We start from the raw sequence: 27,961 nt of genomic DNA, 5'->3' as shown, positions 1-27,961 counted from the left end.
ACGGTCTTAATCTTCCCTGTTTTCCACCAGACAGTGCTTTATTGCTGCAAAGCACTCAGACTGCCTGGTATTTTGTCCTCAAGTAACTGTACTCTGGAAATGTTTAAGATCCGATCTTTTTCTACAATATTGTGCCTTCCAACTTTAAAACATAGTATAATCTGTCAGCTAAATGTATTAAACTGCATGTAAGTTTTGCTTCTTTGTTGTTATTGCTTTTTATATTTTAAGTAGAAAGATGCTAAAGGCAATGAGAAGCTCTAGCCTCAAAAATACTCCCAACTTAATCACCTCTCACCATTGCAGTAGGCAAGACAAAAATCAGCAATTTCGATGCGCACATCCGGAAACCCACTGCATACCAGAAACAAGATTTAGAACATCTGTAGTTTTATATTTGCACCTTGCTCTCAGGCAGATTGATTGCTGCAACTATCTAGAAAAAAGTCCTGCCTATTTAACACACTTCATGATGAACAGAACTTTAACTTCTGCGTACATGGCAGAATTTGTCCATTTATCCTGAGCTCTCTCTTTAAACTTATAAGTTTAAAGACTGCTTTAGATTTCAGCAGCTTCCCAGATCTGCTTCATTTCTTCAGGCCTCCTCTGCCTTCCCTTGCTGTCCCTAGACATTTTGTCCCTCGCACGTCTTACATGATCCTTTCTCCAAAGTCTAGTTTCTTTAAGGGGCAGGCTAAGGATGACAGCCAGCAATACACCACTGCTATTTTCTTCCTAGCTTTTTATTGAAAAATGAAAAGAGCCATCAAATCTTCCATCTCATTAGCCTAGTGGTTCACTGCACTGAAATACTGTATTGTTCTCTTAACAAAAGCAGCCGTCTTTCTGTCCTTAGTCAGCAAAGTATTCTACTTATGGAAGTTAGTGTGCCTTCTTTGTGTAGGGAGAAGGGAATGAGGTGCCTGACAGCTAACAGCAGATCTGTCCTTCCCACTTTGTTTCAGCACTTGCTAAATCAGAGAACTCAGAACTATCTCGCTACAACAGAACGACCACTTTGTGGTGACTGACTTCACACACAGATTTCAGCATCTGCTCATTAGGTTTTAGAAGAATACCAGGACCTTTAGCTAAGCATTGTTTGGCAACTAAGCTTCATGTACTTGATTCATGCTCAACTTTATATATATTACCTTAAAATACCTTGCTTCACCTCAATTTATGTATTGAAACATTTCAGAACTTTGTTTAACAGAGGGGATTAAAAAAAAAAGTAGACTAACTCAAAAACGATTCAGTAAATTATAATTTTAATATCGACAGAGAGAAGCTGTACAATGTTTCCCAGCAAATGAGTTAGGCTACCTGAGAAACAAGCCAATTGTTCCAGTTACCGTTCTATTTTGTGGTCTCCCATATTCCATAAAACAAGACATTTGGTCAACACAGATTGGTGATATAAAACTAAGCAAGATAAGGAAAATGCAGTCAAAATGATTATCAATACAGTGTATAGTTATGCATATTCTTCTGATATCACTTTTTTTTTTCCTGGGTTACCAGTATAGGAGGATATTTGCATAAGCAGCTCATAGAACTGACATAAGTATTGCTGTTAAGCACATCTTGGAAAGGAAACCATTTACGGAGCCAAGCCTCCTTGCCTAGACAATACATGTCACATGGCAGTTGTCTACTTCATCCAGAAACAGGGTGCTGAAGACATCATTAAAAAAGGTAGGGTGGTACTTGCAGGCTCTGTCACAGTCAGGATTGAAGTTCACCTCCAGGATCTGAGGCTGCATAATTTTTTTTCCTGGAAGGGAAAAGCGCAAACACTGACTTAATACAAGCTATATTCAGATACATTAGGTCAGAGAGTAAGGAAAATGGCTGAAAACAGCTATCTTTCATGACCTGGGCAAATGTTTTTACTTGTTTTAGTATGTTTGCTTTGGGGGGTGAGGGAAGTCTCGTCTACCACTGTTATGCAGAGGAAAATATATCCCAGAGAAAAATATATTCAAGGGATTCTGCAGTCACAGAACTAAGCCAAAGCCTTGTCTGGACAGGAGCTGAACAGTTCAGCTCCTGCTCTGGCAGATGAGCTTGCTCCTTTTGCTACAACTCCTCTCGTGAAACTGATAGTATCAAGAGACTTGCTTTGGTCTGCCTCTCCCATACAAGAGCTCCTCAGAAGAGGCAACCACATAGCTCAGAGCATCCACTACAGACAGAGCAGGCACTTTTAAACATTTGCTCCTCCTGATCCGAACAGGAGGAACTCAACCGAGTGCCTCCTGTTTCTCAGAGGAGGATGACAGCCACTACCCACTCTATGATGAGCCACTTAAAACCTCCTCCTGCAGCACCTCACTCCAGGAAAACGTTTCAGTAGTTGGAGAGGCAGCCACAAGCAGCACCCAACCAACATAGAGCCTCTACTGCTGCCTCAAGCAACCACAAGCGCAAGGAATGAGCTCCTCTACAGTCCTGCACAGCACAGGAAAAGAGAACACTCAGCTGTGTTATTTAACTGCTGTCCTGGCAGTTCTTCTGTGTTGGAGCCTCTGCTGCTTTCTACGTACAAGAGGTAGATGTCTGGCCTGGGCCATGCTTAGACCACAAGAAACCAGTTTTAAAAAGTATGAAAAAAATCAACTTTCATGGAAAGGAGCTTCTCACCGTCTCTGCTGACGTCCCACTTGAGCATCAAATCAACGGCATATATTGCTCTCGATGATGGATAATCGCAGATCCCAAGAGGTGCAGGTTTAGCTGAAGCAACTTGGAACAATTCAGCAAATGCCTTAAAAATATCTGCCTAAAGACAGGAAAATGTCTCCAAATGAGATACCGAAATTCTAAAAAAGCAACAAACATCATCATTTTGTTCACAAGGCTTTTTTCTTAAAAGACAAGCCAATGGCTGAAAACCCACCCAGCAACAGCCCCAAAGGGTGCATTTAGACCTAAAGTCCAACATCATGAAAGTGCTTAGCATCTGCCAATATCCATGAACTTATCTTTTATAAGCATAAAAACATAAATACTATGGAAATCCTGGAAATAAGATTTAATTCTAATGTTAAATGCCTTTTCTCAAGCATTATGAAGTATTACACTTTCCTGGGCTTTCCCTCTCCTCTACATGTAAGTTGTGTGAATACCACACTCACAAACAGAAAAGGTTGGGGCTGCAGCTGGAAATTCTGCAGTGCAGTCCCAAAGTCAGGAAAGAAAAACAGGGAACAGGGACCAGGTTCTGGACTTATTACCCCTAAGATGTTAGAGTGATGGTAGATTAAGAACAAAACAAAACCCAGGCCACAGAGAAAAGACCAGTCACTTTTCTTTTAAATATGCCACAAGGTAAGTGCAGCCATTGCACTGTCTAATCTGAGAGCGTGCAACTCCTCAAATGGAGGAGCCCTTGAGGAGCAGATCAGAGTCCTTATTTCTATCAGCCTCTTCAGCTCAGTTGAGCACATCCTAAGCAATAAGGATTCACAGATGCTTTACATGAGAAAGATGAATCGCTGACTTACTTGTACTGTTGTCCACGGATATTCTGGATATTGTTTTTCAAAAAGAGGAATAAACTCTTCACAGTGTATCTAAAACAGTGGAGCAACAAACACTGCTTTGGTTGGAAATGACAGATGATCGAAAATGGGCCATCAATTTTTTTTGCAGGTAGAGAAGCAGGGAATTTGGCAGTTCCAGAACCCCTTCCTTATTCTAGTGTTTCTTATTATTAAAAGAAAATTACCATAAAGTCTTTGAAAGTTATTAGCTGCCATTTTAGTAATTCTTTTTACTGATAGCTATCAACAGGTTATATTCAGGATGTAGGTTTGTGCCACAGGTGATATGGGGTCCACAGGAAAAACAGTCTATGAAAGTATTCTAAGCAAGTGTTTTCCACACACAAGGTGCTTGTTTAAGTAAACGTGAATTAGGTTATTTGGCAACGGCCACACAGGCAGCATTGGAATATTACTTAACAACAGGAAGACAGGGAGTATTTTGTATCTAATTGCTTACCTGTTTTAATGTTACACCAGGAGTATAGTTCATGACAGTGAAATGCTTCTCATAGTCATGCAAGTCATCAAGTGAAAATGCCCTAATCAATGAAAAAACAATTAAACACTCCTTCATTTCCAAGGTATCAGATTTAATTCCGAAACTCTTCAGCCCAAGGAGGGGAAGGAATTAATTACCTGTTTGAAAAGCGCAGCCAAAACACATCATAGACATACAGCTTGAGTGGTTTTATGGACCGCAACAAGACAACATAACGGATGTCAAATTTCACCATTCCCACATCTTCTCGGTGAAACAAGACTGGATTCTCAATATATTTGCAAACTACCTAAAACAAAAAACAAAAATCCCACAGTTAATATGACTCAGCCTAAACAAAGCATCACTAGAACTTGATGACTTAACATATCTTTGCATGCATTTCAGTCTTTCCTTTGAAGTATGTATGAATACATGAAGTTATGCAAAGAACCAACCTTTTATCAAAGCCCTTCGGTGGTGAGGTGGGGATAGAAAGACCACCACAACACAGTTAAAGGAAAAAAGAAAGTCACTATAAGGTCACGGGAATTATATACAAAATTAACTCTGTTTCGAACTAGAACTGAGACGCAATTCTATGTGCACTTCCACATTCCAGAAAATATATACAGTCTAAATGCCAGCAGAAATACAGCTTAGATGACAGTCCAATATATGACTGCATATTGCAGACTCCCCAAAAAGACTTCAAGATTCATCTATTTTGGTGGCAAAAACAACACCCCGAGCCACAGAGCAGAGCAGTAGATCAGTAATAATGACCAACTTGGGGACAAAGCAATAATGTTCCAAAATAGCAGTAACTATAGGATAATGTGAACTCTTCTTCTCTTAATATTGCTTAAGGATTAGCATTAAAGCAGCAACACATCGGAGTATGATCTTTAGTATCAGGGCAAGGTTTTTTTTTTTTTTTTTTTTTTTGTTTGTTTGCTTTGTTTTTTTAAATAAGAAAAAATAAGCCTTTTAGCACACATGGAAGCGTCTTCCACGCTGCCTCCACAGTGTTTCACCACTGCAGCAAACACAGCTGTCAGATTTGAATATAAATCAATTCTGAATTGGTCGAAGCAGCATGCTTATGGCCAGCACATGTTCTGAAGAAAATTAATTTCCTTGATTTCCTTCCTTGTATTTTTAGGCGTCCTTCCCCGACCACATTTTTTCTGCAGCTATGCCGTTTCCCATCGCGCTCGGGGGCATGCTCTCTCACCTTGGGGCTGCTTTCCCTGTTCCTGATGATATTGTTAAGGCTGTTGGTGATGTGGGTGTCCAGGCTTCTGGCCAAGTTCCACGGCTTGCATATCCAGTGATTGTCTTCTCCTCTGAGAAAGAGAGGGGGAGAAAGAGCACCAAAGCCTGTAAGCATCCACCTCATTCAACCTCATGTCTGAACATGCACTTGAGCTCATCTAGGTACTTCCTCCCTTGTCTGGATCCTTTATAAAGCTGCAGGCTACAAGGCAAGAACTAAGGGGTTTTCATTGGCAGCAGGGAGTGCTGGGTTCCAGCCATGAAGGGGCAAAAATGCAACAGCAGCTACCGCTGATCTTTGCGGTCAGGACTAACATGTTCTCACTGTTGATCTCCCTCTTCAACACTCAACTCCTTAGGAGCTGACCAAAAACTGGTCAGCACCACCACAAACACACACAGGCATTTCAAACTACTCTCATTACTCTCGTTAAAGAAAATGACTAAAAAGACCTCACACTTTACAGGCAGAATTCATCATGTGAGCATAAACAAAACGCAGCAAAGCCCAAGTTGTGACAATATGGTGGCAGAATAGTTGCCAATGCCAAATTGCAGGCTGTTATTTTTCAAGCAAAGTGGGATCAAGAAAGCACAAAACCCAAGGGAATGGAACTATGAACCACCTCCTCTCGCGCTGCTGGAAGTAGCTGATGAACTGGGGCAATTCGGTCTGGAGGTTGAAAGTCCGAGGCAGCCACCTGGGCCCGTCTGCTCCCCCAGCCCGTCTGGACACGGACGCCAGGCAATCCTTGACAGTCAGGAGGTTCTCGCAGGGGAACTGATTCAGCATCACCTCAGGCCTCTCCTCACTTAGCTTCCTACAAAACAGGGTAGGGGAAAAACAGGCCTTCCAGAACACAACTTTCACGGCGGGGGCGGGGAGGAGAATCATCACAGAAATAGTTGCAACCTATAGTCTTTGAAGTGTGAGAAGTTGAAGAGAATGTCTGCTTCTCCCTCGCTGTCTGTGAACACGAAGCGGGGATGTGTCAGGTTGTTGAGGACCTGCTGAACATCTGTGAAAACTCTAAAAGAGAAAGGCACAGAAAGAAAACCATCAGTTTGGTTCCTGAGACTGGGACTGACTGTAGCTTGAATAAAATGGTACCCTCCCCCCTCATCTTCTAAAGCTTGGCTTCCTAAAGCAATTAGGCTTTACCCACACATACTGTCTATGGAAATCCCCTAACTTCTTAGCTCCCTATTTTAAATAGAAGGACAGATACAAAAAATAAAAACAAAAAAAACCAAACCAACAAACAAAAAACCACCCACATATTTGGATAGAGAAATCTAAAGAATGGTTTAGTTCCTGTAACTTTCACAGCAATAGCAGTTCAGAAGACAGCATCTAAGCCTCTGGCAGAGCAACTCATACGAGTTCCCTGAGATACCATGTAAATGCTTCTGTTGCTGGAAAAGTCCTAAAACTCAGCACCTGCTGTTACTCATGACACACACACACACACACACACACACAGGAAGACTGGTCACTTTACCTCAGCAGCTTCATAAGACTGCTCAGAGCCTCAAATACACTCAAAAATATTCCAAATGATCCAACTGTAGAAAGTACATGCATGATGCAAGTACAAAGAAGTTGACATAACTTGGGAGTTAATATTATATCCCCTCCCCTCACAAAACCCAACCCAAATCTGAACATACCTTGCAAAGCATAAGCAAAATGTTAGAAAGCTCCCCTAAGCACGACCTAAAAAGAGCTCTAAACGGAGTTGGTGGCTCAGCCACCTCGGTGCCTCAGCTACCCAGCATGCCGAAACAAGCAGATAGCAGTACAGGGCATTTTGAGGATTTCACAGGTGAAAGTGACGTCACTTGGTTCAGAATTCAGAGCAAAGACTCCAAAGAAAAAAAAAAAAATAAATAACAGTGAAGTAGAGAAACAGTTCTCAGGGTAAGCGACCATTTAAACGGAGTAGGTATCAGCTGTATTTTTTCCCTTGAGGAACCCCTGTTTTGTTTCTCCTCTCCACTCCTATTATTATCAGCTGGGTGACCTTCCTCTACTCCTAACTAACCAACCAGAAGATATACTCCCCTGAGGGAGGCTTCTTAAAGAACTACAAAAATAACACAGTCACGAGGCAAAATATATTCCTTCTAAAGACTAGTGTGCGAGATGTTTGACATATTGCCACAAGCGTTTTGCACAGCTCCACAGTGACACTGCACTGGTTATATAATTTACACTGGAGCCTAAGGCAAAGGGATAGAGCCTAAGCTAAGGGGTGAAGTTGCTGCAGATGGGGAGAATCACCCTGACATCCCTGGGGAAAGAAGCCACCAGGCTTTTGGCACTGCTACAGCAGAGGGGTAAACATCTCTTACAGACCCTTCAGCACCTCCTCTTTTTTCTATACATAGCGTTCTCCTTCCAAACCTGAACAAAGCACTATCAAACTGGATGCAGGACCAGTACAAGACCCACCAAATTCATCCAAACAGCCATGGAGCTAGAGCAACTTGCAGTGCTTCCCAAAGCCAATGACATGCAAAGCAGTGACTAGAGATGTATGACACTGCAACAAAGTCTTGAAGCAGCCAGCACCCCCAAACAGGTGACAGGCAGTAACACATAAAATGCAAGAAATGCTAGAATTTAGGTTGCTCATTCAGCCCTAGCTCTGTCCCTCAGAAGCACATCGTACAACAGAATCACACCCCACATCAACATTGGCCCTTGGTAGCTGGATCCAAACCTTGTTGATAGTTTTTGGTAGCAAAAGGATCATCAGTTCTGCAGAACAGACGGATTTTACACACTGAATCCACCAAACAAATGGAAGCAGCATCAGTTTGTGTTCCTTCCTGTGACTAAGCCCCTTGAACTAGGTATGGAAAGATTTCACCAGCACACGGCATGGTTTTTGCGGTGCGGCGCTGGCATGCCGGCCTTCAGGATTCCCAGGTTTCACGAGTACCATCTGGTCTCCAACCCAAGAGGCTAAAAGTAACGTAACCAAGTACAGAAGCTGGCATGTTTATTCAGAAAAGCAACGTGGCTGGGTGAATGAGACTTGTATCTATGTTACAGATTTGGAGTACAGCAATTGTTTGGCCTGGGTTAAGCTATACGACTCTCGGGTTAATTATCTGTAAAAATAGTCCAGTTACAGTTGCTTTCCCCAGGAAGGAAGTGAAACCTCGGTTCACAATTAGTATTACGTTGGAGGCTATGAACAGTCATGGGTTGGACTCCTTTGCATACAAACTGCCAGAGACCTTTAAAGCACTCAGAGGAAAAATTTAAAAATATATTTTTTAAAACCAGAATCAGTAGACGTAACTCACTAGGGGATTCCTGAAGGTTTAAAAAAAAAAAAAAAAAATAGTAGAGCTTCCTCTGCCTCCAGCTGCAGTAAATACCTTTGACAGCTCCGTTTCATCAAGCCATGGTTCTCACATCAATTCTTCCAACAATGGCAACAATGTGGCTGAACCATAACCTAAGGTGTCAGAACTGATTAATTGGTGCCTAAGGCCAGGAAAACAAAACTCCCATGGCAAAGCCCTTTCCTCCAGGCAGAAAGAGGCGATGATAATGAAATATTCTCTAACAAAAGATCCAAGGCAGAGGCTTGTGACCTTCTGTAGCATGGAAGGAAACTGGTGGAGAGCCAGGCAGTGTCTGATAACTCCAGCAAATCTTCACTCCACATCAGTCCCTAGATATCATTTAATCAAGGCAGGGTATTCTCCTTTCCCCCTCACTGCTTTTACACCACGTTTCCAAATACGTCACTTAGCTGGCTGGGCATGAAACAGATGCTTATTTGAGCGGAGGAGCAGTGTGTACTTCATGCTAATTGGAGACTCAGTGAGAGATGGGTCATCTCCTCTTGCACATCCATAAATCAATTCCCCCCCCTAGTGTTAAATCAATGAAAAACTCCACACTGCACAAAAGTTTGAGTATTGACTTGCATTTGGTTACTCTGAACAGCAAAAGAAAGATCCCCATACTCATTTTCTTGCTGTGAAGCATTAAAAATGAACTCCTTCCTAAAAAAATAACATTTCTCTTTCAAAAATCTCCCACTAGCAGAAGAGTTCATAACACTGGGCTGCCTTTACAGATGTACAGAATCCTGTTATCTTGTGTAAGATATAGCTTCCAAACACTATTTGAAAGACATTCTCATTTTAGTAGCTTACAGCTGTAGAGAAACTTGCTAAGAGGCATTATTCACATTATCAGTATTAAAAAAAAAAAAAAAAGTTTGCTTGCTTAAATTGAGCAGCCTTGCTACAACATCTTGAAATTAATGTGCACTCTGTGTTAAATACCTTAAGACTAGCTTTCAGAACATACAAAAACACAGCAAGGAAGCAGGAAGCAAGAAGGAGCTCAGTCTATCATTGCTCAGCGCAGGCAGCCTATGGAAATAAGGCAGTCAGGGTGTACATTACAGTTGTTGCCTGTAAGTTAAGACTAGAAGGAAAAATACCACTCCACTCACTTCCAGTTTTTAAGTTACTTCATTCCTTCTATAGACAAATCTATTGCCATAAAAGTCTTGCCACAGACTCTGCATCCCAGACTTGAAATCTTTCTTATGCCTTTCTTCCTAGTTAAATAAATGGCTGGACGTTCCATACATACCCAAAAATAAAGAAAGACCAACCAGAATACAGCAAACCAAGAGGAGAGCTTTGTGTATGACAGATCCCTCTATGATATTGGACTACAGTATTAACTAACCTATTTGGGAGCATTCATTTCAGTCCGAGTGATTCACTTAGAAATGTAGCTAACTGCCCTCATTAATTCAATCACATAGAAGCCCTAACAGGCATATTAAAAAGTCAGGGATTAAAGACAAAGATATTATTCAGTAGAGTTGTGCAAATGAGAAAATACAAATATTGGACATTACTTAATATCCTCAAAGCACACAGTACTAAGCAGCAGTTATGAGAATCAACTCCCGAGGCACAGAGTTGACACGACTGATCAAAACAGGAGATGCCATCTCATAGCAGCTCTTTGGGCACCTTTAAAGATGACTGATACAGTTGAAGAGAAACATGAAAGACAAGATCAAGAGAAAAACAGATAATCAAGCCTAATACAAATTGCTAGGGCTTTTCACGTGAATTTCTTCTTTGAAATATTAGGGTTTTTTAAGCTACCCTCAAGACAACACTCAGCACAGCTGGATGCCACAGGCTCCCTTCGGCAGCAGTAAGCGGCAGTGCAACAAGACGGATTTTAACCTATCATTATGCTGTATATTAAACTACAAGTATTTGCTCCAATATATTTTAGAGTTCAGATTAAAAGTTTATTTCAGTTTCCCACTCTCTTAGCTCTACGTGGAAACAGGATGACTCTGTAAAAAATTGTCCCAGGCACAAAATTCTAAACTTTGTAGCCTCGCACACTTCATCTTCTCTTCCGAATCCCCTAAAACGGCAAGAATGCTCACAGCAAAGCACACGAGCTCTCCTTTCTCCTCCTCAGGCAAAGCCTTTGGCCAAGAGAAGAGGAAATCCTTTAGGAGTATGTGGGCAAGGTGTTGGCAACATTCCTCAAAAGCAGAGTAGGGAGACTCTGGCAAACATGCTCCCTGTTTCTCCCTGTACGAATGTGATTCACCCAAAACATAAAATGCAAAAGGAAGGGCACTGCAACAATGGGGCAGCAGTGAAAGTCAAGTTGGCATGTCCCCACATCTTCCCTGCTCCACTCCATCTCTGCTAGATTGCATACATTTGTCTCGGAGAGACAAATACAGAGAGAAGCACACAGGAGGAAAAATTAGCTTCTGTTTACCCTCATAGTCATGTTAATCAGAGAATTCAACTGCGTAACAAAGTCTAGGCTATCACTGAGCAAGTCAACAAATGCCTCTCAAATGAAAGGAACATGACTTACAATATTCCTTTTCTGACACTCAAGAAAAAAGCGATCTAGAGGGTAACAAACTCCAACACAAAGAAGCTAGGGGGTGAGTAAACCCAACAGACCTAAATTCTTGCGTCATGCAAAATGCTCCATGCCAGGACTTTGATGCCAATGCCACATGACAAACACCATGGATCAAGACTCAGAGTAATGTAACTGCATGTTTTTCTAGAATAAAATTAGTAATAAGGCAGTGTAGTCATGTAGTGCCACTGTTTCTGCTCAGTCCAAAGTGCTTTACAATCCCTTATCTTTGCAGTGCTTTTTTCAGCTTTTTTATAAAGTAGGTTCCGACCATCTTCTGCATTCTTGTAGTAAAGTACACTTTCAAATTTAAAACTTGAAAAATAGCACAGAATTCCTATTTCACTCCCTAGTGAAAACAAGTCCAACACTACAGTATTATGCAACTTTTCTTTCACCCAGAAGGTGACACTTATTTAAAACTCTAAACTCTTTCTAGAACAGTAAACAACAATCCATATACTAAAAATCTCACAAGAGAAACTTGCAAGTTGAAGTTTTAAGCAAGTTACCACATAAAAATGCATTAACTTGCCTCTGGCATTCAAAGCTGGAAAAACATTGATCAGCACACTGCAACTACTTATGCTGGGAAGAAAGTATTTTGTTCGCAGATACGTACTTGAAAACTTTGTCTTCGGCATAAACCGATGGCTTTATTTCTATAGGCAATTTCTCCTTGTTTTCTGTTAAAATAGCCTGAAAAGACAAAACCCACAAAAAGTTAATACTAGGTGGAATAAATGATCAACTTGGATCAAACTCCATAACATCCAGGGGACATGAACAGTAATTTACACTAAACTTGGTGTATGAGTCAGGTCTATGAGAGAAATAATCAGGTTATGAGAGAAATAATTGAGAAATAATTAATTCAGCTTTTAAAAACAAGCTAGAGGTAAAATATTTAATATGACAAAGTGTTCATCAAAGTGCTTTTATTAAATTAGCCTATTAAAGTTTCCCCAAAATGCCAATCTTCCTCAGCTCATTCTCTGCAGTTCCCCATCTCTTTTTACATATAAATGTAAGTGTACAGTAGCATTTGTAAAGATGGTAGAAGTGACAGTCCGGCTGTACATCTGACTTGTTCCTGTCTTTGGCTCAAGTGAACTCCACTGGAGCTACATTTTGAGAAGTGTATTATGCTGGGCAAAACTCTGCTCAGAAAAGTCAAAATAAGTGTAAAGGCAGAGGGGAATCAGAGGTTAAAGGCCATTAGTGAAAAAAAGAAGTAGTAAAATGGCTTAGATGCGAGGGATTATCAACATGGCATAAAATCCTGCTTCTCCTACGCTTTCCATAAAGCACCAATTCGTATATGCTTGCGAGCACTAAAAGACAAACTCTACTGCCAACAAAGTGGCAGACTGAGTCTTGTTTTTGTATTAAAGATACTGAAAAAAAAGATTACACAGGAGGTTGAAACCTAGCTCCGCTCCTGTAGAAATCAGCGGGCAGTTTTTTTGCAGTAAGCAAAAAAGCATACTAAAAATAAATAAATAAATAAACAAAATTCACTCCATCTTTTACAACCTCTCTGGCTGGTAAATGTAAAGACACCACTTCTGGGTCACTGGTGATACCCTGCCCAAGGAGGAGGCTCCTTACAAAAGCCTAGGAAGGGAGAAGCGTGTCTCTGAAAACCAGAGCAGCTGCAGCTCTGCAATGCCTGCCCAGCCTGACACGTCCCCCTTTACCTTTAGGGCCTGTTACAGGCAATGAAGTCATAAATACTGGAAAATACAAACAAAACCAAAATCCTAATCAAAGATCCTCGACATCATCTTCTAGCATAGATTGGACAATACAAATACAAAATAATTCCTGGCATCACTAAGAAGGGAGCCCGTACTTTCAAGACCACAATTGTCAGAACACTACCAGAAAATTAATTACTGTCTTTTTTCTGCGACTCAAACAAAGAACAGCAGCTGCTCTAGTGCCCAAAAAGATGCTTAACCCACCCCAGACATTTAATAAAGCATCATCTCCTCTGACACTGGTTTCTGCAATGATTACTTCAATCATTACCTATGCTCAGTTATAACCTTTGTGGTCTGCGCTGAAAAACTGAAAAAGGCAATAAGACAGAAAACAGGAAGTTAAGCAATGATGTAATTGTAATGATTCTGTGATTCTTCTAAGCAGAAGATGAGTAGCTTTCAGATTTATTTAAAGAAAATTAGCTAAGTTAACTAGTTACATTTCTCATTACAAAGACAAGGAAGAAGCCACAGTAAAAACAAGACAGCCAATTTAGCTACCCAGTTACTTGCATAGAGAAATAAAACACTCAGAGCTGCAGATACTGCAAAGAGATAGCAGCAAAGTTAAATTTGAAATGGTATGACTTGCATACATCCTTAAATACATTTTCACACAACTGCAGTTCTCTGCAAAGTTGCTGGCTCACATGTTAATGCTACAAACAGATACCTGAACTTGTGTGCACACTTCTGTGCATGCAGCTTTTGTGCTTACAAAAATATGGGCTGCAGAAATGCCAGGGACTTCATATCTCATTCTAGGCTTATTTCAGTGTTTAAGGTTATGCTATTTGCTAAGCAGTTTTCCACTGGTCTGTCACCAGTCTATGACTTTAATCTGCAACTAAATGCTCTTGAGTCAAAGAAAGCTCAATTGGTTGATACTTCCATTGAGTTTTCACACCCAGCAGGTTTTGCCCATCCTCAATTGTAACACTGCTGGCACTATGGACACATCTTTAAAAGCTGCACTTTGAAAACAAGTAGCAGCCAGTACAGCATCCTCTTATGCATCAGGAATCACGCTCCATATATATATATATATATATATATATATATATATATATATATATATATATTTATTTTATTAAAAAGGGATCTACTGCAGGTTCGTCGCATGAGAAGGAGAGATTCCGAACAGCATTAGTTTCAACAATAAACAACAGACAATGACTTAACAGGGCCATCAAATTAAAGATGCTGTCTCTGTTCCAATGCTTAATGGTTCTAAATCACAACATGAAATGCACAACTAGCCTGAAAAGTATATGTACTTGCTATGTAAATAACATAAAATTCCTGCAATTCAATACTGACATGAAGTGCTATACTAATAAATTCAACAGTGTAAGTCTGTTAGACAATGTCTGCAATATCTAACTGGAAAATAGCTACCTTATTACATGTAATATTTTGCAGCATGTTTATGAGCACAAATTATTTTTAGACAACATCATATCTCTAGTACAAAATAGAATAGACAAGCTCACATAATAGAGATGGGTTGTGTTACTTCAGTTTTGGAACAGTTATATGTTATGTATAAAATATTTCTCATCTCACCATGCTCTATTTGAAATGATTTAGATTTTAGTTCATATGTAACACTCCTATCAATCTTCAAACTAGAACGAAGCAAAATCAGAATATTTGCAATCATCAGTGATCTCAGATACTGTTTCTTCTTAAAAGAGGGGTAAAGAGGAGGGTTGTTAAAACTATACCTGGTAATGCTCATCCGATGGCTCTGGGGTGAAACAGCTCACGTCCACCACTTCAGTAGGCACCCACGGTAACAAGACACATTTCCTGATCAAGCGATCGGTTTCCCCATAAGCATAGTCACGAGTCACCTCATCTGTGGCAGAATAAGAGTCTGTTAGGAACTGCCTTTCGTTTTCCAATGAAAGTCTTCCTTGTGCCACATCACACAAACGACAGCTTAACAATGAGTATTATCACAACTGTGGTGATTCAAATGCAAAATTAGACAGAATTAGGAACTACATTAAAAAGGGTATTATTTGGGTTGCAAGCTTTAGTTGCCAGCCAGCTAGCTTAATGTAGGGCATCCCTTCTACATGATGGGCACATAAGGGAGGCCCCAAACAGGATTACAGAAACAAATGGTTAGTCTGGCATTGCCCAACTTCAAGCACGTGGCTCTGTGACTCACAACTACAAACAGATGTTTTGAGAAAGCTTTTTAAAAATATTCTCAGACCCCCGACTCAGTTTTTATATTAGAACAGTGATGCAAGATGAAGTTCTCTGACAATAAAACACCAGTTTGATTTTGGACAGATAAAGGCCTTCATCTCACATAAGCTATAGTGCTAGAAACTCAAGACAAAACATTTTAATTCCATAGAACTACAAACATTCTGGCATTTTATATTTTGGAGCTCAATGATTTATGAGAATGTGACCTATTTCCTGTTGTGAGGATGAAAAGAAAAATGCATGGCAAGGATGCTTACCACCCGTTTCCAGGTCTCTCAAAGGCCAGAGAAGAGTATATGCAATTTGCTGAGGCATATAAAATAAAGGTGCTGTTGCAAAGCTAGGCTGATCCGAATGCTGAATGCGTGACCCAAATTCATCCATAATGTACCACACAGGAACCTTCTCCTCGGCGGTCTGTGAAAGGAGAAGTGAGACAGCCCGCACGTACCCAGCGCTAGACAAGCACCGCAGGACACCCTGCAGCTCTTCCCTGTTTCCCAAGGCTCTGGGCAGGTGGCAAGTAGGGAATATTGCTCCTGCTGGAGGCTAAGCCAGTCTAGCCTCCAGCCACAGTGAAAACAGACAAGCCAGTTCCCGACCCAGCTGCATTTTCTCATTTTCTTTCTTTGGCTACCGCTACCGCTTAGCAGTCCCATATCCCCTGTACCAAACAAGCCAGTTGAGGGAGCTAAACCAGCAGAAGGATGTAGGTCTTTTTTGTAGAGTTAGTTTTCTCATAGTTTCTTTTGGTACCAGTTTGCATTGAGCTGAGGAGGAATATAGAGCTGTAGGATGGGACTACAGCAGAATCCCCAGCAACAGCTCTCTGTGATGCAGCTCCAGCAGCCTCATACTTTCCTCCTCACGAGAAAATCCCAAGTGAATGAATAAAGCTTGAGTTTCCTAGTAATACTGTTGCCTGTCTTTCACAGATGCAGAAGAGAGAGGCACAAAGAGAAGGAAATGGAGGAGCTGCAAATGACTTCAGTTATGCAAGCAGTGCAGCGCCAGGAAGAGGAAGAGAGGCCAGGTTCAGCTACAGGTTGCATGAATCATTTTCTAGGAAAGCACTTTTAAATTGATAACACAGGTAATCCCACCTGATTCATGTGCTATTCATGACAAGATGGGAAAAAAGGCACAGGGTAGAAAGACAAGGGGCACTGTTGGATCTGCATTTTGCTTAAAGAAAAAACACAAAAAACAACCACCATGAATTCCTTTCATGGGATTTTTTTTCAGGCCTGATACTACCATGAAGTCAACACCTACCCTGATAACGTGTGTGCTGCAGGGCAGAGAACAATCTTGGGTCCCTGAGTTAAGTGGAGCAGGCTGGTCATACTCTCACTCTTCAAGGTTAACTCCTGATAAAAGGCACAGGCCCTGTCCATTCTGCATAGAGCTTGGCCCTAAGAATTTACCTTTTTCCTCATTAACACAAAGGACCAAAAAAAAAAAAAATCCTGGGAGCTATATCACAGTCCACGATGAGAGAATTTTAAACAGACATGTTTAAAACATGAGACAGAAAAAACAAAACAACAGACATGAGACAACATGTATGCATGTGTGGGTATTTGAAGGCTCGAGACCTGCAAGGATTGTGCTGAAAGGCTGCGTAGGCCAAAGGGAGACAAACCTGCTGTGGTCTGATCTACTCTATCTGCAGGCAGCAGCTCCTGGTACAAGCTACCCCCAGAAACCTACTGAAGACTCTGTCTTGAAGTTAGCTGTTCAACACCAGAAGGGCCTGAGGGTGAACTAATATTACATGCTGTGGAAAATCAGCTGCTGTCAAATACAAGCCAGGAAGTTAAGTTATTGGAAAACAGAAACACACCCTTGGTATATACAGCACTGCAGAAGGCTGTGAACATGGCTGCTGACAGATCACTTCTGCGTAAGACAGCTGATTCAAGTGAGACTCTTACCTTCGTTATGAGAAATTTTTAGGAGTTGGGAAAAAGGCCCAGACCCACAACACACAATCAGATCTTTCAAGCCCTGTTGTTTTGCATCCTGCTCTTCCCCTCCGTTAAAAAACAAAATAAACATCCCTCAAAGCTAAGAGGAATACTCCAAGTACTTATTAGAAAGTTGGTAGCAAACCATGGCATGTTTTAGGACTACAAGACACTCACTCTCCTTTCAAGTCTATTCTGAAATGTCAGTAAAGGAACTTTTACTAGTATTAAGATATATCTTTAATAGCCATATATTGCAATGCCTTCACACAGAACTCCTTAGAACTCTTTAGCATCCGAACACTCAGGCTTTAGAGACTTACTCCTTGAGAAAGCTGGTAGGTCTGGTTGTATTTCCACATTTCCTGCAGCACTTGCTCTATACTGCCCTCGTCAGGGACCTCTCCGTGGAAGTCAATCCCCATGAGATTTGCCATCCTGTGAAGCAAGCCGGGGACGTGGAGCAGCTGCTGCCGGGCATGGTCGATGCGGTACGTCCAGGCGTGGTCAATGAGGAAAATGCTTCAAGAGGTTTCAGTAACGTTACAACAATGCAATTTTACACAGCCAAAGGCTCCCCTGAATAAGGGCTACAGTTCCTTGTACGCTTAGGACAACTACTTCTTTTCCTACTCCCAAAGTAACTCCTAGAGTGTACACTGTGACACAGAAGAATGAGAACAACTTCCTAGACATAACATTGTGGCTTAATTTACACTTTTTGTTCCAGGAAGCAAGTTGCACCTTAGTAATTATTTCTGGGAAGATGAGGTGCAAGCAGAAAGCAGAGCACACAGTTTGTATCTCCAGATCCCTTTAATAACCCAAGACACAAGAATTTTTTCCCTTTGGTCATCATTATCTCCACTGCATCAACTTGAAATTCTTGCCTGAAGGAGGAAAACACTACATTTTGTAACAATATTCAGATATCTCGTTACTGGTGAACTCTAACATCTACAGCTACACATAAAAATAAGCAGAGATCATCACGAGCCTGTATTACTTGCCCATAAGAAAAAAAGGCTTGGCTTTTTTAGGCTTTCAGGGATTTGGGAGAAGAAAGAAAAAAAATGTATTGTTTTAAAAGAACTGTCAAGCTAAAACTAAACAAAACCACAAATGACTGGCAAGTTTCCCTTAAATACAAGCCTCATTTATGCTTCCTGATGTTTACAGTGAAAGCACAAATATTTAAACAGAAGAGATCTCAAAATTTTGGTTTCATCTTCTTAGTGAACTAAATGAGAGAAAAAAAAAAAAAAAAGAATTCTACATAAAGGATGAGAGAGGGGAAAACACCACCAAAACACACTTGGTAAAGTTTAATATAAGTCTCCTGCCACGTCCATTGAATACCCTTGACCAATTATCATATCTCAAATTTCATATAAAGAGGAAATTTAATTTAAGTTTGAAATTAAAGACACCAAAGAGTGCTAAAGGGAAGGATTCTTGAAATCTGTTTCAAACCAGAGTTCACAGACACGTGCGTTGGTATTCTGCTCCCACCTTCATACACAACTCAATGCTGCAAGGAAATCCATGCTTATTGCAGGAGGTTTAGAGTTCATAACTTAGAGGTTTTTTCCCCTCAGTTTTAGAAAGACAATGACTTTGGTTAAAGCTGGCATGTAAAGGTGGGTGGGTATCTGTGCTCTGCATTGGTGGTTCAGCTAAAATTAGCCTTGATGAGTAAAAACAATCTAAATTCTAGATGATGAATGATCTGGAAAATAACTGTTATAGAACTGAACAGAACTGTGCTTAGAGCTCCAGAAGATCTTAAGCTTCATCTCACAATCACAGTTTGGTGGAGGATGTTTTTTTTTTCCCCAGGGTCACACAGACTCAGAAATATAAAGTTTTGATATTATTTAAGGAGTTTGTTACAAGTACTGATTTCTAAGCACTCCCTGCACATTTTAAAGAAGAATAACATAAGACATTGCACCACAAGTATTTTCGCAAAATATGCCTTACAGCATGTAGATTATTTATACTTATTGAAACAGGCAGTTATACTTTATAGTAAGAAAAACAGGGGCTTTCTGAACAGGATCAAACAAGTTTAAGCAAACTGCACATATGTGTCACTATTTTGGGGTTTGAGGCTACTCTCAAAGATTGTACAATAGTTAGGAAATCACTGCTCACCTGTCTGGATTGGAGGCTTGAAGTCCATTCTCATTTGTTATGATCACTTTGAAACAAGAATCATTTCCAGGATTTGGTTTCTTTTTCACTTGTGCTTCCAGTTCCTCCTCAGCTTCTTCCTCCTCATCCACCTCTTCTACTTGCATTATCCCAAAGTAGTCACCAGCATCAAATACCTGAGATTGGAAGCATGGAGAATTGCAAGCAGTTAGTTGAAGCGGTTTCCCGACATGCATAATTCGATACTGAAAGGCATCCGTAGATAATTTTGGCTTGTGATCTGACAACCATTAAGCACTCTGAATGTAACAGACAAATCAATTGTAGCATTAATTCTTCCATGTTTTAACAGAACTGTTTGCTTGGGAAACTTCCTTAGTTAATATCGGCAGGAAGATTTATCAGGGTGGTTTTTTGTTTGTCTGTTTGTTTTTGCCAATGGGTCTATTGATGATGGTCTATTAGACTCTCTTTTGGAAGCTGAGGAGGTCTTTGTTCAACTTTACTAAAATCAACAATTTAAATCATTCAGAAATAGAGTTTCATATTATGGCATGTAAAGCTCAACAAATGCAGATGTTAGCCAGCCTCCACACTATGCTGAAATGTATTAAGACCCTTAGAGAAGATTTTACCAGCCGAGTTGAGAAGCAACGAAGAATTCCCAGTTGGTTTTCCTTCTCTTTTTCCTATTCAAGGAACTACATATGTTTCTTGTACATATGTCTGAAAATGTTTTGTTCTCCATCCTTCCCGCTCTAGATGTAATAACCTGATCATAAATCAAGGAGGTCACTACACAAGTCATCTTCCTCCAGCTTCTGCCCAAAATCTTGCCAAAGAGAGGATTTGCAAAAATCTCTGCAGAACTAAGATGCTGCTGGAATGTACCAACTTTTGTAATTTCACAGTCAATGTATGCTTTTCAAGAAGAAAAAAAAATGCATTCTGAAATTTCAAAAGACTCAGGAAAGTATCTGCCAACAAATGCATTTGACAAGTCACTAGCACACTACGCAATGAGGCAGAAGCAGATAAATCAACAGTCCCCTTACACGTCTGTCTTAAAGAGGTGTCACACTTCCTAACTTCACTAGAAAGTAGTAAAGGGGGCAAAGAAATAGAAGAATAACCTCAGGAGCAGCTGGTTTGCCACGTCAAGCCTGACCTCTGACGCAGCATTAGTGCAAGTCAGTCCTTCTAGACACTGACAACTTGACAGGCGTAAAAGCGCAGAGGTAGCACCAACTCTTTAGTTATTCCTTTCAAGTAAGCAATGCTTCAAAATAATCATTTCAGCTAAACTCCAGTAGGAGGAACTTAATTCACCGTTTACAAAGAAAAGACAAGCAGACAAAGCAGCTGCCAAAATACCACTAGCAGGGCAAACACCTACTTCAGTACAGTGCCCCAATACAGATCCAAAGGCAGGAGTACCTGAAATGCCCTTCTCAGGAACAGGGGATGGCATTTTCCTTTGAGCTGGGGGGAGGAAAAGGGAACAGCCACCATGTATTGGATAACTCCACCTGTGCACCTTCCACAGTGTAAAGAAAGTTTACAAAGTTTCCAAAGTTTGCAAAGCATGCCCTGATTTTTAAAAGTTTGAAGTAAATTTTACATCACCAAGTCCAACAGGCACCAAGCTAGAAATTCTTATCCGTTCCTAGTTTTTCCAGTTTTGCTAGGATACCACTATTCAACAGTCCACATTTCCCGCACGTTTAGGTGTAGTTGGCTGGGCACAGAGGGGAGATCAGCCTTGTCACAGGCTCCACCCGCTCACCAAACAACCACCCTGGATGTTTCATCAAGTGCTTCTGCAACCAAAGAAAGCTGATGGGTTTGCGTTTCATAGCACATGAACTTGGCACTTCAGCAAGACAGCCTCCAAACCCTCCAAGCACAGGTCTCAGGCTTTCCCTCCAAGGGAGGTCAGCTGCATGAGACTGCAACAGTGGAATTTAGCAGGTAATCTTTGCTTTTAACACTTTTCCCTGCAGCACTATACTAAAAAAACAAACAAACGAAAAACCTCCTCCCTAAAAATGACAACTCTGAAGTGAATTGTGAAGTTTCCTCATCTGAGGCAATTCACACTTCTCAAAGCAGCAGTCCAAGAGCTGCCTTCAGAGAGACTTTCTGAGCTTCCTTGTTTCCTAAGCTCAAAGCAGATTAATAGAAGCACTTGAGCAGTGAATGGGCTGGTTGGCAGCATCTTCTGGATGGAGCAGGGCAGCAGTAGACACTACTGTCCCCGTTCCTTCCTCCCCTTGAAGGAAGCTGCCACCCTTATAACTCTATTCCTTAAAGGCACCATAAACCACTTAAGGCAAAAAACAGCTGCATAAGATCAAACCAGAAATTAGAAAGGCATAAACTTCTGCTTGAAGCTCAGCAGGGATTGCTCACACAAGCTGCTCCCCTAGAGAGTACTTCTGGAGGTCCATAACCACTTCTGGAAGCGAGCAAATCAGTATCAACACATTCTGGTGGCACAAATATTGCAAGCAAAACATGGCTGGGCAAAATTACTGCCCCTGGTTCTCTACCAGTCTCCTAACAGAGGGGTATTAAACACCAGGGCAGGCAAAAACTGCTCCATGCTTGAGTGCAACTCCTGTGCAACAAACCTACAGAGTGAAGCAGGTGTGATATGCTGAGCAGGCCGGTGTCCTGCTGACACCTATACCGCCACGCACACGCATCTTCAGCAAACCCCTGCCAGGCGCGTTTCCAAACGCTCCAAAGGCCCACATGCAACAGCCTGACCTCCTCTGATCTGGAGGACATACGTTATTAGTGTTGATCGTGCCACACTCCTAAAGATTAATCAAAAACCTCTAATTCTAGTTGGAATGACAGTAGAAGTTGTCATTTGTCAGCTCCATCTTAGAGTCACAAAAATCTTGGGACACATCGCCAAAGCCCGGCCACAGCGTGCAACATGCGGCTGGAACACAGAAATGGTGATGCATAAAATTAGCTGTAGGGACTGCACTGCCCACGCTTATCCACTCGTACAAGCCTCGGTTATAACCAGACCATGCAAGCCTTACTACATTTGTACATAATTTGCCAGTTTTTGCCAAATACACAGAAAGGTTTCCTCCCCAGCAGAGAAACGGAATGCTAAATGCACAAGTTCTACTCTTTTTTTTAAGCACATTTCTTGATGTAGCAGATATATTTTGAATTAGCAATCCAATTTAATGCCCAGTTTACGTCATGCTCTTAAAGGCAACCTGCTCCAGCAAATCTCAAAGTAAATGAAAACAAACCCTTGCAGGCTTTCACACACACACACACACACACACACACACACACACACACACACGAGGCAGGTGCTGGAGAGCGTGCGTGTTGGAAAACAGCTGCTTGGGCTGGGTAGAAGAGCTACTGATGTAAGAGAAAAGATTTTATCTGTGTTCTGGATGCAACTTTTCCAGGTTCTACCGTGCTAGAAAAATATTGTCTTTGCTAACAGGTCAAGACAAATGAAGAATTCCTCCCACTCTCGCACATGAAGGGAATTCATCCCATGGCCTGTTGCTTTTTCCCCCACTTATTCTTCACCTAGCCTGCCAAAACTTCTACATCTCTCCCCCACACCTCCTCGGCTGTCTTTACTTAGATCTGTGTTGTCTGGAGAGAGGCTGGATGAACAGCCATAAAGTATGGCAGCTCCGACTCTACCTCCCCACGAGCTCATACCACACTCCTCACATTTTCCCTGGACTTCCCAGTTTCCTCCATATCCTTTTGCTCCCATGCAAACACTAGAAGCGGCAGCAGTAAAAAGAGGGATCAGCAGCAGCCTAATTTATCTCCCTAAGCGCATTAGAGCCATTGCCCTGCTCTCTGCCCTCACTCCAGCTCTTAGCTCCGAGCAGGCTCAGCCTCCCCCGCAAGCGAGAGGCGCCTGTGCCGCCTCAGGGCACGTACTCACCTCACCCTCATGTCCCCATCCCGGCCTCTCTAAAGGCATCAGGGCTACAGGCTTCCTCCCTCCGCTTCTCCACGACAAGGTTGGTACCAGGGAAAGACACACAAATCCCAGACCTGCTTTGCATCACAGCATAGCTCCACAGCTTACCAGCTACCTTCAGCTTTCTAATATTGCTATGTGGCAATGCAACAGCTGGCAACTCTAGGGCTTTTTGTTTGTTTGTTTACCAGCTTTATAGTGCCTCCTGTCTATCCTGCTCCAAAAGTATCCCTTCCCTTGCCTTCTGATTTAAGCAGGGAAACAGGTATCCCTCATTTCATTTATACCAACTCCTGCTGAGGGAGGTATAGTCTAACAAGATGCTTGCAACAGAGCAAATGCTTGGATTGATGTAGACATTTCTTTCTATAACACCACTCACAGGAATACACATGTATTTAGACTGCAATGCCAGTCACTCAACAGTTAGAAAGCACTGGAAATAAATTCAGACCTGCACTGCCCATATGCGCTACGGACAGTTAGACTATATCATGACTTATTATTCTCCCCTTCTGCCCCAGCACTACAATGAAGAAGAAAAATAACAAGCCAAATAATTAGAAGAGTATCTTCCTTTTTACTTCTGCATGTGTGTTATATAGGACAAGGAGAAGAGACTGTAGCATACTTCCTGCTCAAACTCAGCTTCAGGTGTTTCTCTCCTTGCTTTGCACAGGGCCTCCTCCATGCCCTCACCACTTCTGTTTTCTCCACAAACCTTTCTGCCTCTCCCTCTTTCCCTCCTCAGTTCCCAGTCTCTGTACTCCCACAACTCCCCAGCTTTCCCTACCATGGAAGCTGGATTCCTGCATGCAAAACCACAGCAAGGAGGAAACTCGAACGTGGTCCTACCCTGCCCTTGCACAGGGCTGGTTTGTGCACAGCCTGGTCAGGACTTACTGCAGAGGAAGTCAACATTTTTTTGCATTTTGTTTCCAGTAAAGAGATCAGATAAAAGCAACCCAAGTGGTATCGTGTTAACACCTGACAACTTCTCAACTTCAATGCAAGTGCAATCACTTATGCAAAACGGCTGAAGTGTTTTACGACACATTCCTCACTCCTGCCCAAAAAATTCATGGGCTCCTCGAACACTCCCAAACCTGATGCCGACCACCATAAACCGCGAGGGTGCACGGCACGCAGCTTCAGTAACGCGGCCAGCACGATGCCCGCCCACCCTTTCCATCGAGAAACCTTTTTCGACGGTTCTTTTTCGTTTCTTCTCCCCTTTCCCAGGCCGGCCGGCCGCCCCCCACCCCGGCAGACCCCCACGGAGGGGGCAGCGGCCGCTGGGGAGGAGAGGGGGCCCGTGGCCGGGACCCGCAACGGTTGCGGGGCGCCCCAACGGCCGCGCGCGCGCGCGCGACACCCGCCGCCACGCACCTCGCCGCGCAGCTTGCGGCTCAGGCTCTCCCAGTAGCGCGCGGGGACGCGCGAGGCGCGCAGCGCGGCGCCGTGCAGGGCCACGAAGGCCGCCAGGTCGCTCTCGCTCTCGCCGGACATGGCGCGGGGCTGCCTCTCCCTCCCGCTGCCGCGGCCGCCGGGCCGAGCCGGGCCGGGCCGGGCGCGCACCGGGGCATGCCGGGTGGGGGCGGGGCCGCGCGGGGCGGGGCCGCTGCCGTTGGGCCCCCGGGGTTACCGTTAGTGCGGGGCGAGCGCTGCCTTCCTCTACGCGCAATAAACGATGTGTTTTTATGTGTGCTTAATGTGTATTTTTATAGCGTGACGCGCCTAAGGCTCCCGAGCTCGGGTCCCGCCAGCCCTTCGCTCCCCCGGGGCCCGGGGAAGCGGCGCGGGTGCGGTAGGAGCCGCGGCGGGCGCCGAGGACGTGGCGCCAGCCTCGCGCTGGGTGTCTGTGTGGTAAACGGTGGGCAAACCTCCCCCGCCGAGCCCGTCCTGCCTCACCGTGTGCTCCCGCCGCGTCACCACGCTGCTGGGGTGCTGCTAAGATCTACCAGATGAAAGATAGAAACACGAGTGGAGTTTCCTGTGTTCCTTCACTGGGCTCCGGCCACGCTATGCTGAGTTCACAGGCGTTTTTGGTAACAGTGAGGTCTGGGAAATGAGGAGGGCCATGGTGGTGCCTTTGCGCAGCGATGGTAAACCCGGGAGGATGGATCCCGTACCAGTCTTCAGAGGGATGGCGCCTACAGGGCAAAAAAGGCAAAACCTGCTTGTGCCACCCTGCCCTCATCTCTCTTTGCTACGGACTTGATACATAGTGGCTTGTTATGCATGCACATGATACATTTCTACACAGCCTGTATCGTGTATATCAGGTTAAAAGGCTGTTGGCAATTTGACAGCAGCATAATTTTGCCCACCGGAACAAACGTCTCAAGTTTGGAGCTGTTTGCTGTGCTAATTTGAATGAGTTTTGCTTGTTTACTTCTTTTCTGCCAGGTGACTTTACAAAAAAGAGAAAGTTCCCAGAAAATACCGCATTTTACAGTTATGATAAAAGGAGACTATTACCTAAAAAAAAAAAAAAAAAAAACAGACCAAATAAGAGAAGCGGGATAGACTCCATGTTGCTCAGCAGGCCTGCGCTGAACATGCCCTGGCCGGAGGCAAGGGAATGTGCTCTTGCTCCGACACGGTATTTACATTTTCGCCAAGCGTGGGCTGGTGCGTTCTCGCTGATTAGCTGCACTTCCACCTCCCCTTGGGCAGGAGCTGTGGCTGCCAGCCCGCCGTGTGTGCGAGCTGGTGCCTCTCTCTGCATCTGGGGACAGGTTAACTTGTAGCTGATAAACGCCGAGCAATATTAAAGCACTTTGGGCCAGCAATGGAGGAATTCGTTGTGAGTTGGCATATGCAAAGCAGTATTTGCCCTTCACAAATCCAACTGGAGCCTCACCACTTTTCAGGAACCCGGCAGTTCCCAGCTTGATTACGAATGGTTCTCTCTGATCCCATAGGGCTGGTGTGCACTTCCCACTTAATTTTCCTGGTTTTATTCAGGTTAGAATCTCCCATGGGGGCAGGATATCACAGAAACTGTTTCAGAAGAGAGGTAAAAATATACAGCACAGAAGAGAGCCTAATAATAATAACATAAAAAGACATATTTCTCAGAGATTTTACAGTAAGTGCCTTATTGTGTCATCAAATAAACCTTACTGTCAGAAAAACAACTTGCCCAGCATTAAAACTAGAGCGTCTTGTAAACATGTACAGCCATTTAATATAAGCAGGAGTAATGGCACGGTAACTTCATGAAGTATAGGGGTTAAAGGATAGCGATACAAGACAGAGCAAGGACAAGGCACTCTGCTAGGGGACTGTCTGCTAAAAAGTCTCCAAGAATGAGTTGCAGTTTGCAACTTTTATAAAAGATTAGAAGACGTTAAGAAGTCATGTATTACACAACATCTTGGTGATCCACAGCTTTGTCCATTTTAATATTAAGAGGCAAAATAGTCATTTATTATTATTGTACAGGACTGTACAAGTACAGGACTTTTGTAAGTCAGTCGCTGCTGGTGGTTGAACACAGAAGTGAATTTCTCCCAAATCTGCCTTTGCTTACCTCCTCGTTCACTCAGGAGTGCTGTTGTTCAGGCCAAGTGTTAAAATGACATTTTGTGAGCTCGTTGAGAAGCTGGAAGTTCTGAAAGAAGAATGGATCGCTGCTAATCTTTCCAAGCTTATTTCATTAAACTGGAATCTTATGTGCAAAGTTGCATCCTTGTGACTGCTGAACCTCTTTCTGCAACTCTTGCATTTGTCTGCAGATACTTCATTACTAGCATTTAATCTGACTTGCAATGACCTTTTGGCAGTTTTGAATTCAGCTCTGGTGTCCTAGATGGGAGCTGCCTTTTCCTTAGAAAACCCCTTTAGTGCTCTAAAGCTCTAAAGGGAGCTGAAGCTTTCCACCCTCCCTCAGGGCCTCCCTACGCTGGTGCCATCTCACATGTTCTCCATCTTGAGGCACTATCCGTAATCTGATAGAGGTGACGTGGTAACTTCTTTGGAGGATAATTAGGGTAACTGCCCACGTTGCATAAATGGATTGCTATTAGCTGAAAAAGGCAGCATTTGACTTCTTGCTGCCAGTCAGAATTTAGCCGGGCGAGATAAACATAGACATGGAGTAATTTTAAGAAACTGTTGAAGATCTGGGAGGGGTGCGTGATGTGCTGCTTCACTCCCGCCATGAGTTCTTGCTCTGCAAAACACTTGTTGAAGTCTCTTTGGAAGGAACAAGCTCAGTGTCCCAGCACGTACAAACTCCACTTGCTCTACGGGAAAGGAAAAGCTCCCCGTTGTCTACAGATGTGAACCAGACCAAAATATATGAAGGTAATCCAAAAGATGCGTTCTCTTCTGAGACCTTTCTACATCGGACTGGTGCATTGACCCTCTTCTGTATGCAGGAATAAATGGCAGGAGAGTGTTTCCATTCCATTTTATGTTTATTATGAAAGTGATTTTAACAAAAGTTTTATTACATGCTTCATTTTGAGCTTTGACATAGAAAACAAAGCTATTAATATACAGAGGCAAAAGGAAATGTATTTTCTTATACATTTACAACAACATTTTCTACTACGAATCTGACAGTCTTGTTAAA

At 42.7% G+C, this 27,961-nt stretch overlaps 1 protein-coding gene across 1 annotated transcript; it reads right to left on the bottom strand.

Annotated features, from left to right (window-relative positions):
* Window positions 1-1,259: 1,259 nt before the first annotated feature.
* TTLL12 (tubulin tyrosine ligase like 12) lies at window positions 1,260-24,885 on the bottom strand. Its single transcript, XM_088525629.1, has 14 exons — window positions 24,766-24,885; window positions 19,389-19,564; window positions 17,555-17,753; window positions 15,519-15,678; window positions 14,763-14,896; window positions 11,892-11,968; window positions 6,224-6,340; window positions 5,937-6,131; window positions 5,270-5,381; window positions 4,191-4,342; window positions 4,012-4,093; window positions 3,513-3,581; window positions 2,650-2,788; window positions 1,260-1,780 (listed from the first exon to the last, which is right to left on the bottom strand). Exons 1-14 carry the CDS (start codon window positions 24,883-24,885, stop codon window positions 1,629-1,631), a joined length of 1,884 nt encoding a protein of 627 aa, XP_088381755.1. The 3' UTR covers window positions 1,260-1,628.
* Window positions 24,886-27,961: the final 3,076 nt, after the last annotated feature.

This window comes from Tinamus guttatus, unplaced genomic scaffold (assembly GCF_059628265.1).
Source record: "Tinamus guttatus ecotype Peru unplaced genomic scaffold, ASM5962826v1 Tinamus_guttatus_pri_ptg000229l, whole genome shotgun sequence".
In the NCBI taxonomy this organism is placed as follows: domain Eukaryota; kingdom Metazoa; phylum Chordata; class Aves; order Tinamiformes; family Tinamidae; genus Tinamus; species Tinamus guttatus.
The sequence above is the reverse complement of the archived record's forward strand: the minus strand, read 5'-3'. Positions and strand labels throughout refer to the sequence as shown.

Bases quoted from the DNA above. Each gene is read 5' to 3' on its own strand.
- TTLL12 (XM_088525629.1), bottom strand. From the start codon at position 24,885: ATGTCCGGCGAGAGCGAGAGCGACCTGGCGGCCTTCGTGGCCCTGCAC. The intron at 17,754-19,388 runs GTGAGCAGTGAT...AACCTCTTGAAG, and splicing joins CAAGCCTCCAATCCAGACAG to CATTTTCCTCATTGACCACG. The intron at 6,132-6,223 runs GTTGCAACTATT...CCTGTTTTGTAG, and splicing joins TCACACTTCAAAGACTATAG to GAAGCTAAGTGAGGAGAGGC.